The sequence below is a fragment of the Bufo bufo genome, chromosome 6, assembly GCF_905171765.1.
Source record: "Bufo bufo chromosome 6, aBufBuf1.1, whole genome shotgun sequence".
Lineage (NCBI taxonomy): Eukaryota > Metazoa > Chordata > Amphibia > Anura > Bufonidae > Bufo > Bufo bufo.
The window spans coordinates 408,207,845-408,225,778 of record NC_053394.1 but is presented as its reverse complement, the minus strand read 5'-3'; the positions used below and the strand labels follow the sequence as shown (position 1 = coordinate 408,225,778).

Sequence of the window (17,934 nt, the reverse complement as noted above, 5' to 3'; positions counted from 1 at the left end):
AGGACGTGCTGGTTGTAGGGGTGGGAGGTATGGCCCAAAAACTATATTGCAATATAATTTTAAGCATGTGCGATATATATCGCGATATATTCTATATTTGGGGGAGGGGGGGGGTTAAACTTTTTTTTTTTTTTTTACTTTTTAATTAATAACTATTAGCCTCCTTAGGGGCTAGAACCCTTGTCCTATTCACCCTAATAGAGCTCTGTTATGGTGGATAGGACTTCACACTCTCCCCGCTGTCCTGCGCATAGTGCACACAACAGCAGGGAGCTGACCATGGCAGCCAGGGCTTCAGTAGAGTCTGATAGATCTCTATCAGGGTGAATAGGATCTCACACTCTCCCTGCTGTCCTGTGCATAGTACACACAGCAGCAGGGAGATTACCATGGCAGCCAGGGCTTCAGTAGAGTCTGATAGAGCTCTATTATGGTGGATAGGACTTCACACTCTCCCTGCTGCCCTGTGCATAGTACAGACAGCAGCAGGGAGCTGACCATGGCAGCCAGGGCTTCAGTAGAGTCTGATAGAGCTCTATTATGGTGGATAGGACTTCACACTCTCCCTGCTGCCCTGTGCATAGTACACACAGCAGCAGGAATGTTACCATGGCAGCCAGGGCTTCAGTAGAGTCTAATAGAGCTCTATTATAATGAATAGGACTTTACACTCTCCCTGCTGTCCTGTGCATAGTACACACAGCAGCAGGGAGCTGACCATGGCAGCCAGGGCTTCTGTAGAGTCTGATAGAACTCTATCAGGGTGAATAGGATCTCACACTCTCCCTGCTGTCCTGTGCATAGTACACACAGCAGCAGGGAGCTGACCATGGCAGCCAGGGCTTCAGTAGAGTCTAATAGAGCTCTATTATGGTGAATAGGACCTCACACTCTCCCTGCTGCCCTGTGCATAGTACACACAGCAGCAGGGAGCTGACTATGGCAGCCAGGGCTTCAGTAGAGTCTAATAGAGCTCTATTATGGTGAATAGGACCTCACACTCTCCCTGCTGTCCTGTGCATAGTACACACAGCAGCAGGGATGTTACCATAGCAGCCAGGGCTTCAGTAGAGTCTGAGAGAGCTCTATTATGGTGAATAGGACCTCACACTCTCCCTGCTGTCCTGTGCATAGTACAAACAGCAGCAGGAATGTTACCATGGCAGCCAGGGCTTCAGTAGAGTCTAATAGAGCTCTATTATAATGAATAGGACTTTACACTCTCCCTGCTGTCCTCTGCATAGTACACACAGCAGCAGGGAGCTGACCATGGCAGCCAGGGCTTCTGTAGAGTCTGATAGAACTCTATCAGGGTGAATAGGATCTCACACTCTCCCTGCTGTCCTGTGCATAGTACACACAGCAGCAGGGAGATTACCATGGCAGCCAGGGCTTCAGTAGAGTCTGATAGAGCTCTATTATGGTGAATAGGACCTCACACTCTCCCTGCTGCCCTGTGCATAGTACACACAGCAGCAGGGAGCTGACCATGGCAGCCAGGGCTTCAGTAGAGTCTAATAGAGCTCTATTATGGTGAATAGGACCTCACACTCTCCCTGCTGCCCTGTGCATAGTACACACAGCAGCAGGGAGCTGACTATGGCAGCCAGGGCTTCAGTAGAGTCTAATAGAGCTCTATTATGGTGAATAGGACCTCACACTCTCCCTGCTGTCCTGTGCATAGTACACACAGCAGCAGGGATGTTACCATAGCAGCCAGGGCTTCAGTAGAGTCTGAGAGAGCTCTATTATGGTGAATAGGACCTCACTATCTCCCTGCTGTCCTGTGCATAGTGCACACAACAGCAGGGAGATTACCATGGCAGCCAGGGCTTCAGTAGAGTCTAATAGAGCTCTATTAGGGTGAATATGACTTTACACTCTCCCTGCTGCCCTGTGCTTTGTGCACACAACAGCAGGGAGATTACCATGGCAGCCAGGGCTTCAGTAGAGTCTGATAGAGATCTATCAGGGTGAATAGGACCTCACACTCTCCCTGCTGTCCTGTGCATAGTACACACAGCAGCAGGGAGATTACCATGGCAGCCAGGGCTTCAGTAGAGTCTGATAGAGTTCTATTAGGGTGAATAGGACCTCACACTCTCCCTGCTGTCCTGTGCATAGTACACACAGCAGCAGGGAGCTTACCATGGCAGCCAGGGCTTCAGTAGAGTCTGATAGAGCTCTATTAGGGTGAATAGGACCTCACACTCTCCCTGCTGTCCTGGGCTCTGTACACACAGCAGCAGGGAGATTACCATGGCAGCCAGGGCTTCAGTAGAGTCTGATAGAGCTCTATTAGGGTGAATATGATCTCACACTCTCCCTGCTGCCCTGTGCATAGTACACACAGCAGCAGGGATGTTACCATGGCAGTCAGGGCTTCAGTAGAGTCTGATAGAGCTGTATTATGGTGAATAGGACCTCACACTCTCCCTGCTGTCCTGTGCATAGTGCACACAGCAGCAGGGAGCTGACCATGGCAGCCAGGGCTTCAGTAGAGTCTGATAGATCTCTATCAGGGTGAATAGGATCTCACACTCTCCCTGCTGTCCTGTGCATAGTACACACAGCAGCAGGGAGCTTACCATGACAGCCAGGGCTTGAGTAGTGTCCTGGCTGCCATGGTAACCGATCGGAGCCCTGCGACTACACTGCTGGGCCTCCGATCAGAAGCTGCCACCCTGGGGCCACTGCCACCAATGATTTAATTGTGTAGGGGGGGGGGGGGGCTCGCAATTAATATAATACTTAGAAGAGGGGGAGTAGAAGGGAGGGGCTATGATCACTGCGCCACCAATGAATATAGTTAATATGCCTGAATACAAACATAGCCTGCATGTGTCGGCCATATCCCATACCGGGCCTCTATTACTGCACGCCGTGATCCGTCGTAATAAACCCCTCAGGACCTGAGGGGTTAATTGCAGTGGATCACAGCGTGCAGTCATAGAGGCCGGGTATGGGATATGGCCGCCACATGCAGGCTACGTTTGTATTCAGGCATATTAACTATATTCATTGGAGGCGCAGTGGCCACAGTCCCTCCCCTCTTCCTCCTCTCTGTTCTCATTGGTGGCGCAGTGGCCACAGTCCCTCCCCTTCTCCTCCTCCTCTCTGTTCTCATTGGTGGCGCAGTGGCCACAGTCCCTCTCCTCCTCTGTTCTCATTGGTGGTCATCGGCAGCCGCACACAGTGGGGAGGGAGGGACTCCCTCCTTCTCCACTGTGCCGGCTCAGGAGAACATGGTGCGCGCCGAGAGCGGCGCATGCCATGTTCTACCGCGATATGGCGATATAAACAAAATCTGTATTTAAATTTATATCGTTTATTTTGCATATTGTCTATATTGCCCACCCCTAGCTGGTTGTGTAATGGTAGAATTTTTTACACGAAGATACTAAAGGGAACAGGTCTTCAAGGAGACTCCAAAGTCTTTGCAAATGCACACATCAAAGGCTTCCACACCAAAGGGAAGCCAAGATGAGAGATGAGGGCATGCAAAATTGCTGGCTGATTCTGAATGAGTTATACAATAGTTTGTTCTTTTTTGTAACATTCTCTGTCCACAAAGGGTTAATATTGACTAAATCAGGGGGGGGGGAGGGGGGAGATTACACTACTGAGAAAACAGACGCATGGCTGGGCCAAGCCCCCCCCCCCCCCCCCCCCCCTAAACCTTTGGGAAGACTGTAGGAATGGAGCAGGCAGACTGGGACCTGGTGTGGAGGAGCAGATGAGCTGCGTTGGGAGGGTACGCAGGGAAGGCTCAACAAGATAGGATTATTTAGGATGCTGCAAAAGGTTCCTTCAGCAGATCCGTAAAAGGGAGACATCAGAGAAGCCACCTTCTATAACACACTTAAGACCCAAGTTCCTCTACAGAGAAGACGTCTTGATCCGGCATAGATACTTGAACTCACCTCTCATCATGAACATCCCAACCTTTGCCTATATTATGCTTTCTTCATGTCATGCATTTTCATAGGTGTACAGTTTTATCTGAAGATATTATAGTCTAAATATCAATGCTCATTGCCTTTATGTATAGAGACAGAATGAACCAGAGTCTTAAATCTGCCTGTAGGATTGAAATAGGCCGAGATGAGTTCATGCTGAATTCAATTTGGGTAACATGTTTGTAGCGGACATAGAATGTATTGTATAAAAATTATTGTGAGCAGATGTAGTGTATCTGTTAATACTATAATGGGTCCTATAGACATGTGTCTGTGAGAGACAACCATTTGAATAGCAATGTATTATTTTACTTCCTTACAAAGTCATTAAGGAAGTAAAAGCCTTAGGGGAAACGTTTGACTTATATTCTATACATTCCTGTGTGATATATTTAGATTTGCAACATATCTTAAACAATGAATTATATAATATGTCATTTATGTGTAACAGTGTGTCGATATATATATATATATATATCATTTAGAATATATATTTTATGCCATGTATACTTCACTGACTGGATATAGACTTTTTGAGGTTTAGAAAGTATTGAAGTTGTCTTCCTACTAATTGGGTTTCATGAGGAGAGCTGATTATTATTAGCCAGCCATGTGGGCAAGTTAATGAACCCGGATGTCAAGTAAAAGGGCCCATTGTCCATTGTCCCTAAAGAAACAGTAGAAGATGGTGACTCCAACATGTCTAGATTATGGGTAAATAAAAGTGTCAGGAAGAAACCCTTAATACTGATGAATATTGGAGAGGTTAAAAAGGTCACGTGAATGTATTATTAAGTATTTAGAATTAATGTTGAAATTGTTATGTGGTACAACAGTGCCATCTAGAGGTAGATGGACAAAGTTATATTATTTTATAACTTGTTTTCTCTAGCATATCAAGGAATAAGATTACATCATAGTAGTATTAACATACGTTACACCCTCCTCAGTTGATTGGGAGATCATAATCCAGGGAGGTGGTAATGTAAGATATCAGGGAGGATAAGTACTGCTGGATAGGAACATAGGGGGGAAGATCAAAACCAACAGATCAAACCATCAGATGACAAGAAACAGGATCCTCATAAGTAAAAAAAGATCCATAAAGGATATCAAAAGAAACTTGAATTATATTTTGAGAACTCCTGAGAACTGGTCCCATCCAAAACTCTGTCCATCCTTGACTTGGTAATGTATATTATTTATTGCTTGTGATATTAATAAGATATTCCTCTCAGCATATAGTCAAGAATTCCCATACTGTGGGAACGTATAGTGTTAAACACCTCCCTAATGCTAGCTGTCCTCTTAGCAAAGATACATATTGCTAATGGGAGATTAGACATTGTCTGAGTAGAGGTAAAACTCTGGGAAATTATATTTCCATAGTCTGATTGCCGAGTGGGATATAATATCATATTAATATCCTATATATTTTGATTGTCATAGGCTGAGACAGAGTCAAGGGACAACATTTATTGTTCCTGTATTAATCTGTATTTTGTCATGTTATAACCTGTTGGTAAACAAAAAATCCTGAGTTTCTCTTTATGTATTAATTATTGGTCAGTTTGATAAAGATATAGCATTTATATCTTATCATATGTAACTTTAAATAATTCTGTGCTGGTGAGAAAGTGATAGTGGGTTACACCACCATCTAGTGGTGGTTTGTTGGTACTGCGTCAATTTGTCTATCCATTGATCTTATGTCTGTTTTATATTGGATTTTTACTCATTTTTAAATAAATTATTACATATATTTTGCATAATTGATTGCCGCTTTGTTTTCATTAATTGCATAAATTAAATTTAGAGTCTCAAGATAAAAGAAAAGGCGTTTTTATGTCCGCCTAGTGGATTTCCTGACTGATTTCCATATTTTATTGACATTTTATCTCTTATATAAAATATTTATATTTTATATAAAAGATATAGTTTGACATTCAGCAGTCTTTCCCTGCTTGTCCCAGAAAGCGCCCAAGAAAAAGCCCTATGGTGCTAATGGGCTCCTGAAGATGCCCGGCTGCGAAGAGGTCAAAGATTTAAAGGTACAAATCGCCAACCTGAGGAGCCTGCGGGAAGAGCTGACCAAGAAGCAGGAGACGGACTGGGTGAACGTGGTCATGCAGGTGATGAAGCTGGAGAGCAGCCAGAAGTAAGTGGAAATACCGGGTAGAAATCCTGCAATCCCGAGAGCAAGCGGCCCAAACGCAGACCCAAACCACAGCAGGTAAGACGTGCCGGGTACTCCCCATTACATCTAATGATCCCACTAAGTAATCAGCATCAACAGACACACAACACAAGACCAGTAAGACGCATTCCCAGTAAATGATGTTCCAGCAGAGACTTGCATTAAGACGCTTCCCAGGCCTCGCAGTAATACAACATGCACAGAAGAGGCACAGAACCCCCCACTCCCACTAACACCAACACCAGAGCTCAGATTAGGGTCAAAATCTGTAAAACAAATGTCAGACTAGTCCCCTTGGGGGGGAAATCAAAGGGGCTTTGCCTTCTAGCAGAGTAGTGGGTGGAATTGGTAGAGCATGTCATTTCTGCATGTGCCCAAGGAGGAGGCGGCGAGATCCCAATTCCGTTTAGAATCAGACATTTCACCGGTGTCAGTTTTGGACAGGCCGGAGGCGGGCTACCCTTGGCGCTCGCACACATTTATTGTTGGGACAGATTCTGGAGGGTACAGAAGTACGGCCACATGGCCAGGTTTCTGCATATCAGGAGGGCATCATAAAGGGAGAAAAGGCATAAAGGACGGGTGATTTCTCGCTGGGTTTTTTAATTCACTTTTGGTTTTTGCTTCCAAAACTTCATGTAGAAACCAGACCATGTGGCCGTAATTTTAAAAATTCTCACGAGCATGACTTGCTTTTCCCTTCACAGACGCCACCCTCTATGAGAAGAAGATGGAGGTAAGGAATACTACAAGCCTGCATTCATTTGCCATTAGATGTACTGTGACATGGAGCCTCATGGAGGAGGATGACCCAAAGACGTAGAGTGGGTCTGACCTCATTTGAACAGACTGGAAGCAGTACCGGGAAGGCTTTGGAGACTTCTGGTTAGGAATTGAGAACATCTACCGAATGACTCGCAGGCCTACAGTCCTAAGAGTAGAGCTGGAGGGGAGTATTCACTCCACACACGGAAAAAATAATAATATATAAGAATAATCTGTTACTTCCTAATATACTTTGTGTTTACATTCCTCATCATTTCCAAGATTTCTGCCTACTGTCATCCACTGCGCTGCGGCCGCTTGGCTATTTCTATCTGCCCCCATAGGAATAAATGGGGTTTGCGCTCCTCATTCATTCCTATAGGAGCGCCGCTCGGCTATTTCCGTCAGCCCCATATAATCGGTTGGAGGGCGGCCACGCATGCGCCATCCTGTCGGGAGCTAGTGAGCATGGCAGCTATGCGTGCTGACTCCTGTCAGATTCCAAACACAAAGAATGCGGCACAGCGCCTGCGCGGCCACGGTTAGTGATACAGCGGTGGCCGGCTCCTCCTGGCAATGAGCAAAAGTAAGAGTGCAGGAATCTTCATATATCAAGCAATGGATGCATTCCAGAAAATATTTACAAAAATGATCATAGCAATGTTATTGTTATATAGACGACCCCTTCAATGTAAAATCTCCACCTTGTGCATACACTGTAAATGGCCGAAGTGTTTTCAGTAAAGGATTTGAAAAACGCTTGATGTTACTTCTTGGAAGCTAATTTGATTGAGGATTTTATACTAGTCAATGGGGAAGCAGAGAAACCTGAACCTCAACCCTCCAATAAATAACAAATCTGCCACCAAAAAGGACCTGTGTTCAGCTACTGATCGCAGGGCCCGTGTTTCCCGGACAGGGCGTGTTTCCCGGACTCGATAACGCCAATAGGCGTCATCTCGTGAGACCCGAGATTTCCTGTGAACGCGCGCTCACAGGATCGTGAGGTAAACAAGTTGATCTCCAGCCTGCCAGCTGCGATCGTTCGCTGGCAGGCTGGAGAAGCGATTTTTTTAACCCCTAACAGGTATATTAGACGCTGTTTTGTTAATAGCGTCTAATATACCTGCTACCTGGTCCTCTGGCGGTCCCTTTTGCTTGGATCGACCACCAGAGGACACAGGCAGCTCAGTAATAAGTAGCACCAAACACTACACTACACCCCCCCCCTGTCACTTATTAACCCCTTATTAACCCCTGATCACCTCATATAGACTCCCTGATCACCCCCTTGTCATTGATCACCCCCCTGTGAAGGCTCCATTCAGACGTCCGTATGTGTTTTGCGGATCCGCAAAACACGGACACCGGCAATGTGCTTTCCGCATTTTGCGGATACGCACACTGCCAGAACTATATAGAAAATGCCTTTTCTTGTCCGCAATTGCGGACAAGAATAGGACATGTTCTATATTTTTGCGGAACAGAAGTGCGGACCCGGAAGTGCAGATCCGCAATTCCGGATCCAAGCGGGACAAAGTCTGTCCCCATAGAAATGAATGGGTCCGCAATTCCGTTCCGCAAAATGCGGAACAGAATTGCGGACGTGTGAATGGGGCCTAAGGGTCCCTTATCACCGCCAGTTACTTAGCTACTTGTTAGGTAGTTAGCGCCCACCGCACCGCAGTCACTGATTAGTCGCTGATTAGCGTCATCGCTGTCGCTAATCAGCACTAGTACTATATAGTATCTGTAAGTGATCAAGACTGATCGCAATCAGATCTATATCAGTACATTAGGGTCACCTTAGGCTCTACAAAAAACGCAGTGTTCGCCCGATCAGGCCTGATCTTGTGCGCACACTTGCGTTCAGTCCACCCCACCGCAGTGACAGAATTTTTTTTTTCTGATCACTACAAAAACACCGTAAAATCGCTGCGCCGCTATAAAGATCACTTTTGAGCTTTTTGGATCTTTATTAGCGATTGTATTTTTTATTTTTTTTGCACATTTTTTGGCAGAGATTTTTCCATCCACATTGATCGATGCGAATGAAGAAATCTGTGCCGTTCATTTTTTCTTTCAGCCCAGAGGCTGAACCGAAAATCTCATTACCGTATGCTCAATATAAGGCCTCATGCACACAAACGTGCCGTTTTTTGCGGTCCGCAAACCGCGGATGCACAAAAAACGGAAGGCGCCCGTGTTGACTTCCGCAATTTGCGGGTCGGATGCGGACCCAAACAACGGTTGTGTGCATGAGGCCTAAGGAGAATAGCAGAAACTCCTAATGCTGGCCATACATGTAATGATTGCGGAGACCCTCAAATCCCAGGGCAGTACAAACACCCCACAAATGACCCCATTTTGGAAAGTAGACACCCCAAGGTATTCGCTGAGGGGCATATTGAGTCCATGAAAGATTGAACTTTTTGTCACAAGTTAGCGGAAAGGGAGACTTTGTGAGAAAAAACAAAAATAAATAAATTTCCGCTAACTTGTGCCAAAAAAATAAATCTTCTATGAACTCGCCATGCCCCTCACGGAATACCTTGGGGTGTCTTATTTTCAAAATGGGGTCACATGTGGGGTATTTATACTGCCCTGGCATTTTAGGGGCCCTAAAGCATGAGAAGAAGTCTGGAATCCAAATGCCTAAAAATGCCCTCCTAAAAGGTACTCATTGGAATTTGGGACCCTTTGCGCATCTTGGCTGCAAAAAAGTGTCACACATCTGGTATCGCCGTACTCAGGAGAAGTAGGGCAATGTGTTTTGGGGTGTCTTTTTACATATACCCATGCTGGGTGAGAGAAATATCTCTGTAAATTGACAACTTTGTATAAAAAAATGGGAAAAGTTGTCATTTACAGAGATATTCCTCTCACCCAGCATGGGTATATGTAAAAATACACCCCAAAACACATTGCCCTACTTCTCCTGAGTACAGCAATACCACATGTGTGACACTTTTTTGCAGCCTAGGTGCGTAAAGGGGCTGAAAGTCCAACGAGTACCTTTAGGCTTTACAGGGTTGCTCACAATTTAGCCCCCCCCAAAATGCCAGAACAGTAAACACACCCCACAAGTGACCCCATTTCGGAAAGTAGACACCCCAAGGTATTCACTGAGGGGCATAGTGAGTCCGTGGGAGATTGAACTTTTTGTCACAAGTTAGCGGAAAGGGAGACTTTGTGAGAAAAAACAAACAAAAAAAAAATTTCCGCAAACTTGTGCCAAAAAATAATAATCTTCTATGAACTCGCCATGCCCCTCACGGAATACCTTGGGGTGTCTTCTTTCCAAAATGGGGTCACTTGTGGGGTATTTATACTGCCCTGGCATTTTAGGGGCCCTAAAGCGTGAGAAGTGGTTTGGAGTCCAAATGCGTAAAAAATGACCTGTGAAATCCTAAAGGTACTTGTTGGATTTTCGGCCCCTTTGCGCACCTAGGCTGCAAAAAAGTGTCACACATCTGGTATCGCCGTACTCAGGAGAAGTTGGGCAATGTGTTTTGGGGTGTATTTTTACACATGCCCATGCTGGGTGAGAGAAATATCTCTGTCAAATGACAACTTTGTATAAAAAAAATGGAAAAAGTTGCCATTTACAGAGATATTCCTCACAGTGGTGAGAGCTGAAATGTCAGAGATCAGAGCACACACATGGAGACGTCCGTGCGTTACAGCCTCCCTACCTGATGAGGGACTCCAGTATTGCGGGGGAGTGTCCTTTCTGGAATTCTAACTCTTTGTAATGTAGCGCTTTGGCATACGCTCGGCATTTGGATGCCCTTTCTCCAAGGAGGACCACTCCATTGTCGTCTCGTAATGGCAAGGGGCCCTAAGGAAATAGGAGACAGACAGAGGTCACATTATTACTATAAATATAGGCCAAGGGCACGCAGGCGGCAGAGAGGCCACAGTGAATGTGGAAACCATCACTAGAAATGCAGCGTAGATGTGACAAGACTGAACATTCTACAATATTCTCATTATGGAAGTCATGCATGCTGCCTTTACCCAGAGCCTTGACTGGATGGTAGAGGTAGTGGTATTATAGTAGCATTACCATGCAGGATGGGGGAGATTTATCAACACTGGTGTAAAGCAGAACTGGCTTAGTTGCCCATAGCAACCATCAGATTCCACCTTTTTCAGACCTCCTTTGGGAAATGAAAGGAGGAATCTAGTTGCTATGGGCACTAAGCCAGTGAATGAGTGTTTGCTTGATTATACGAGTCAATTATCGGGAATGGATATTCCTGATAATTGTCCCAAACTCATAAAGTGTATTAGGGCCCTAACGACTTGCTTTATCTGTCTTACGATTCATACATCTTCATTTTCTCCTACCCTGGGATGACATGTTGGGGCTTTGGAACCAATTACTAGCTTTACTAAACATCACTGGTGGTCCCAGTTAATATTGTATCCAATTCTCTGACTACCTGGTCACTGTGCTCCATAAACTCGGCCAGATTCAGGAGCGTCTGTGTAACCTCGGCAATGTCCTGCGACGTTAGCGCCAATTCAATGCTGTGGCTCAGCTCCCCCTGTTGGTCTTCATTCAGCTCCGACCAGCAGGAAAGGAAAGCTGCATTAAACAGATCTCTGCAGATAAAAAGAAGAAGCATTCAGCCCCATAGAACGTGCAAGTCTATGTAATGACTCGCCGGGTAGAACGCTCACCTGGCCAGAGGGTTATAGGCTTGGGCCAACGACCAGCAGGAGCGGAGCGCTGGAGAAGAGGAGTTTTTCAGCAGCTCCACGCCGAGGCGCCTCAGCCACTCCAACCAGTCCTCCTTGGACACTCTACCGGCTGCTCCCCAGGCCTGACAATGTGAGACAACCAATAGGCTTTAGGAAGATGCCCTTCTAGGATATTGTCTGCAATGTTTCCTACATTACCTTCTGTAGATTGGCGGCGCTGACATGCAGCTTCTTAACAGGTCCACTGTCCAATGGGACACTGGAAAAGGTCTCTCCCAGGTTTCCTTTCACTGTCCGATGCTGATAAATCAGTGGATCCTCATCTTCATCTGCAAGAGTGTAACCCTAGTGGTAAAGAAAAAAAATAACAAAATTAGGAGCTTCTGCCCGATGAATGATTCCCTGCATTAACCCCCTCCAATCCTATGCCCCAGGAGTCTGGTAGTTAACATGAAGAGGTGGGGCGGGCGCAGCACAAAGTGAAGGAAGCGTGCCACTCTCCATCGAGGAAATGTAGAACTCTGGTTTGTGACATATCCACATGTGACACTATGGCAGGGACTGCGTGGTCACCCCCTAATGAAGACCCTCATACAAAGCTCCACAGATGTCATTAGGATTGAACATGCTGGATTTCAACTACTGATCCTTCTGTTCTCAGGGGAGATGAGCCACGCTCATCAGTTTACTACCTTACTAGCACATGCATGCTTGGTCAGACAGAACGTGTGCGAGTATGGGGGAGCCGGGAGGAAAAGCATTCAGCCCACGCCCTATATCTGGCGGTGGATCCGCAGACGTTATGTAAGACAGCTTCCTTGCCGGCTTATATTTAGACCATTGTCTACGCCTAAAACAGGATTGCGCCGCAATCTAGGCAATATTGCCGGGTAATAAATAACACTTCTTGTGTCATTACCTTTAAAATCCTGCAGATCAGAACCTGGTATCTCTGGTGTAGAATCCTGTGCTTTAGCAGCACCCTGTTCACCATTGGGATAAATATCTGGTACTGAGAAGAGTTCATGAATACTCCGTTATTCCACTCATATGTAAAGATGGTCAAGAGCCTTCTCCTAATGTAGCTCATTACTGTACCTTCTTCCGCAGCTGAAGGACTAACGAGGAGAGGGTGTTCATGGCCGTCTGCCTCAGCTCAGGGCTGCCATCTAGAGTACGGATCATGGGGTGAATGATCCGGGAGGCATAATCGGTCAAATCCAGCGATTCTGTCAATCTAGCCACTGTTTCTAGGGCCACCCTGAGGAAGGAAAGACACACTGGTTACAAAGTAGGACAATGTAGACATTGAGGCGGCTGGACTTGAATTGGATAGGACACCCAGACTACACTAGCAGCAGTATCCATGGCTCACCATGCTATACACTTTTAGCACTATACACTATATTAATAAAGCACCTTCTAACAATCCATGACCACAGTCAAGATCAACCCTTTAGACCAGTGGTGCCCGACCATTTTTCGTCTGAGGGCCGCACTAGACTTGGTATAAATTTAGCGGGCCGGAACCAGGTAGCTTTGCCAGAAAGAAATGCAAGCGCTGTGAGGGGGCACGTGTGAGCATCACTACTGTGAAGGGGGCACATATCTGGGCATAACTACTGTGAGGAGGGCACATATCTGGCATAACTACTGTGAGGGGGCACGTGTGAGCATTACTACTGTGAAGGGGGCACATATCTGGGCATAACTACTGTGAGGAGGGCACATATCTGGCATAACTACTGTGAGGGGGCACGTGTGAGCATTACTACTGTGAAGGGGGCACATATCTGGGCATAACTACTGTGAGGAGGGCACATATCTGGCATAACTACTGTGAGGGGGCACATATCTGGGCATAACTACTGTGAAGGGGCATGTGTGAGCGTTACGTCTGTGAAGAGGCCACATATCTTGACATTATTACTGTGAGGGGGCACATATCTGGGCATAACTACTGTGAGGGGGCATGTGTGAGCGTTACGTCTGTGAAGAGGCCACATATCTTGACATTATTACTGTGAGGGGGCACATATCTGGGCATAATTACTGTGAGGGGGCATGTGTGAGCATTACGTCTGAAGAGGGCACATATCTTGGCATTATTACTGTGAGGGGGCACATATCTGGGCATAACTACTGTGAGGGGGCACATATCTGGGCATAACTACTGTGAGGGGGCATGTGTGAGCATTACGTCTGAAGAGGGCACATATCTTGGCATTATTACTGTGAGGGGGCACATATCTGGGCATAACTACTGTGAGGGGGCATGTGTGAGCATTACGTCTGAAGAGGGCACATATCTTGGCATTATTACTGTGAGGGGGCACATATCTGGGCATAACTACTGTGAGGGGGCACATATCTGGGCATAACTACTGTGAGGGGGCATGTGATGTATACATGTGCAGTATCTGATGATCACACACTGCACTCCATACATTACACACATGTATACATCACATACTGCGCTGTCACCTTCTTCTGCAGGTTGTCACCTTGATGTCTGGTCTTCAGGCTTCAGTCAGATCCTCCACCGCCATGCTTGCGCCGTGTGCCCGAGACCACCAGGATGGCCCCTCCTCCTTTCATCTCCCGCCGGCTTCTCCTACAGAAGGGCACTCTATCGCTCCAGTGCCCTCCCAATCTTACCAATCAGGGGTGTAGCTAGAAATGACTGGGCCCCATAGCAAAAAAAAAAAAACACATACCTATCGGACCTCCCACACCTTCCAGAGCTCCCACCCAAACACCCGTCCAGGACCTACCACCCCAACATCCCCACAGCCCTCCCTAGATCCCCCTTCAGTGTCCTCCACAGATATCCCCCCTCAGTGTCCTCCACAGATATCCCCCCTCAGTGTCCTCCACAGATATCCCCCCTCAGTGCCCTCCACAGATATCCCCCCTCAGTGTCCTCCACAGATATCCCCCCTCAGTGTCCTCCACAGATATCCCCCCTCAGTGTCCTCCACAGATATCCCCCCTCAGTGTCCTCCACAGATATCCCCCCTCAGTGTCCTCCACAGATATCCCCCCTCAGTGTCCTCCACAGATATCCCCCCTCAGTGTCCTCCACAGATATCCCCCCTCAGTGTCCTCCACAGATATCCCCCCTCAGTGTCCTCCACAGATATCCCCCCCACCCAGAGCCGCTTCCTAGCTAATTTATTCACTGCACTTGCCTCTGTGAAATTGAAGAGAAGCGCGGTAATCTCGCACATGCGCACTGGCAGAGGCCAGGAAGACGGTGCATGCGCACTTCGATGCCTGTGCGAGATTACCGCGCTTCTCTTCAATTTCACAGAGGCAAGTGCAGTGAATAAATTAGCTAGGAGGCGGCGCTGAGCGGGGAGATTGCAGGCACAGGCAGCATTGCTTTGCTGCCTGTGCTGTTCACAGCGCGCCCTGCGCTGATAAAGTCCGGTCACTGCGCGGGCCGCATTTGGCCCACGGGCCGTAGGTTGGGCATCACTGCTTTAGACCATCACAGGTGTTTCTGTGGAAATACACTGCTCAAAAAAATAAAGAGAACACTTAAACAACACAATGTAACTCCAAGTCAATCACACTTCTGTGAAATCAAACTGTCCACTTAGGAAGCAACACTGAGTGACAATCAATTTCACATGCTGTTGTGCAAATGGGATAGACAACAGGTGGAAATTATAGGCAATTAGCAAGACACCCCCAATAAAGGAGTGGTTCTGCAGGTGGTGACCACAGACCACTTCTCAGTTCCTATGCTTCCTGGCTGATGTTTTGGTCACTTTTGAATGCTGCCGGTGCTTTCACTCTAGTGGTAGCATGAGGCGCAGTCTACAACCCACACAAGTGGCTCAGGTAGTGCAGCTTATCCAGGATGGCACATCAATGCGAGCTGTGGCAAGAAGGTTTGCTGTGTCTGTCAGCGTAGTGTCCAGAGCATGGAGGCGCTACCAGGAGACAGGCCAGTATATCAGGAGACGTGGAGGAGGCCGTAGGAGGGCAACGACCCAGCAGCAGGACCGCTACCTCCGCCTTTGTGCAAGGAGGAACAGGAGGAGCACTGCCAGAGCCCTGCAAAATGACCTCCAGCAGGCCACAAATGTGCATGTGTCTGCTCAAACGGTCAGAAACAGACTCCATGAGGGTGATATGAGGGCCCGATGTCCACAGGTGGGGGTTGTGCTTACAGCCCAACACCGTGCAGGACGTTTGGCATTTGCCAGAGAACACCAAGATTGGAAAATTCGCCACTGGCGCCCTGTGCTCTTCACAGATGAAAGCAGGTTCACACTGAGCACATGTGACAGACGTGACAGAGTCTTGAGACGCCGTGGAGAACGTTCTGCTGCCTGCAACATCCTCCAGCATGACCGGTTTGGCATTGGGTCAGTAATGGTGTGGGGTGGCATTTCTTTGGAGGGCCGCACAGCCCTCCATGTGCTCGCCAGAGGTAGCCTGACTGCCATTAGGTACCGAGATGAGATCCTCAGACCCCTTGTGAGACCATATGCTGGTGCGGTTGGCCCTGGGTTCCTCCTAATGCAAGACAATGCTAGACCTCATGTGGCTGGAGTGTGTCAGCAGTTCCTGCAAGACGAAGGCATTGATGCTATGGACTGGCCCGCTCGTTCCCCAGACCTGAATCCAATTGAGCACATCTGGGACATCATGTCTCGCTCTATCCACCAACGTCACGTTGCACCACAGACTGTCCAGGAGTTGGCAGATGCTTTAGTCCAGGTCTGGGAGGAGATCCCTCAGGAGACCGTCCGCCACCTCATCAGGAGCATGCACAGGCGTTGTAGGGAGGTCATACAGGCACGTGGAGGCCACACACACTACTGAGCCTCATTTTGACTTGTTTTAAGGACATTACATCAAAGTTGGATCAGCCTGTAGTGTGTTTTTCCACTTTAATTTTGAGTGTGAATCCAAATCCAGACCTCCATGGGTTGAAAAATTTGATTTCCATTTTTTTTTTATTTTTGTGTGATTTTGTTGTCAGCACATTCAACTATGTAAAGAACAAAGTATTTCAGAAGAATATTTAATTAATTCAGATCTAGGATGTGTTATTTTTGTGTTCCCTTTATTTTTTTGAGCAGTGTAGTTAGATGTCACACAAACATTTTTCCGGACTGAAAGCTAAAACATCTGCACCTGGCCAGAAGTGCTACCAATAAACGTGAGGCTCGGCGGTGGTTCTCTGGGGAGCATCTGTTACTACTGGACACACAGTATTATACCGCCTAGCTGTCCCTGGTTATTGTCTGGGATAGGCAATTTAAGGGGTAACAAATCAGATACTAGCAAAAAAATAATGCACCAAGAAGGAGATGTTGGAATCAAATGAAACTTTCTAAGATGATCTACGTCAGCGATGACAATGTTAGAGCAAAAGGAAAAGTAGATTGGGGAACACTACAACTGAAAGGAGGGTCTCGTACCCTGTTGGGCCACCTCCAGCGTGGATACAAGACGAGACACACAGTCGGGCATGGAGGCATACTTCTTCTGTATGGTATCCTGCAGCACATTTGCCCACAGATGTTGCCGCTGGGCCTGTAGATCCTGTAGAATGCCTGACTGGCTATATAAATCTGGTGACTGGGCCGCCAATCTGGTGGCAAACCCTGCTATTTGTGTGGGTGGCGAGCATTATCCTGCTATATCTGCAGGATGTCCTGTACATATCACTGAGCTGTATGGCTCCCCAGACCAGCAGTTGTGGATGGAAGCTCTCTCCACGAGGGCTCTATACTCTAATCTAACAGAACCTGCACTCGTTGCTAAAGACTATACAGTACTGCGAGCAAAGGCAACAGTGTCTAGCTGGCAATACCAGGACACACAGTGGGTGCTATAACTCCAAATATCCTTGGTCTGGGCAGAGAACGGGGTGTGTAATAAAGGTGCCACCTGTGTCTGTATGGTGGGAGCTTCTCCGGCTTATCAGCAGATCGAACAATCCTCTACTGGTGGTCGGCCGGGCCACCCACAGTCTGTTCGCCGTGCGTGTGCCGATAGTAAATCCAGCGGCCTAGAAAAGTGGCGAGAAGCTCAAAAAGTTGAAAATTATGGGGCAAATATGGGATCTGCAATAACTTGTGACTGTTATGCCACATTAGTAAATGCTCCTCGCAGGTGGTGCAGGGCTTCCAATCCCAGTCTACAGGTTCATGGTCCAATTCCCCCTCTCTCATGAATACAATGTTATACAAAGTAATCGATCGGCGTGTTTTCAGAGGGTGAAGGAAAGCAAGTACTCAGAGGAAATCCATACTCAGGATTTGAACATTTAGAGTTGCA

At 47.1% G+C, this 17,934-nt stretch overlaps 1 protein-coding gene across 1 annotated transcript in view; it reads right to left on the bottom strand.

Moving 5' to 3' along the window:
• The window catches only part of LOC121004454 (serine/threonine-protein kinase mTOR-like), a 166,647-nt gene that overhangs the window by 114,284 nt on the left and 34,429 nt on the right, over positions 1-17,934 (bottom strand). The window contains exons 15-20 of the mRNA XM_040436677.1: positions 12,730-12,892; positions 12,551-12,643; positions 11,830-11,976; positions 11,611-11,753; positions 11,370-11,532; positions 10,617-10,762 (exon numbers count right to left, since the gene is read on the bottom strand). Coding sequence (XP_040292611.1) covers positions 10,617-10,762; positions 11,370-11,532; positions 11,611-11,753; positions 11,830-11,976; positions 12,551-12,643; positions 12,730-12,892 — 855 coding nt within the window. The remainder of the gene's footprint in view (positions 1-10,616; positions 10,763-11,369; positions 11,533-11,610; positions 11,754-11,829; positions 11,977-12,550; positions 12,644-12,729; positions 12,893-17,934) is intronic.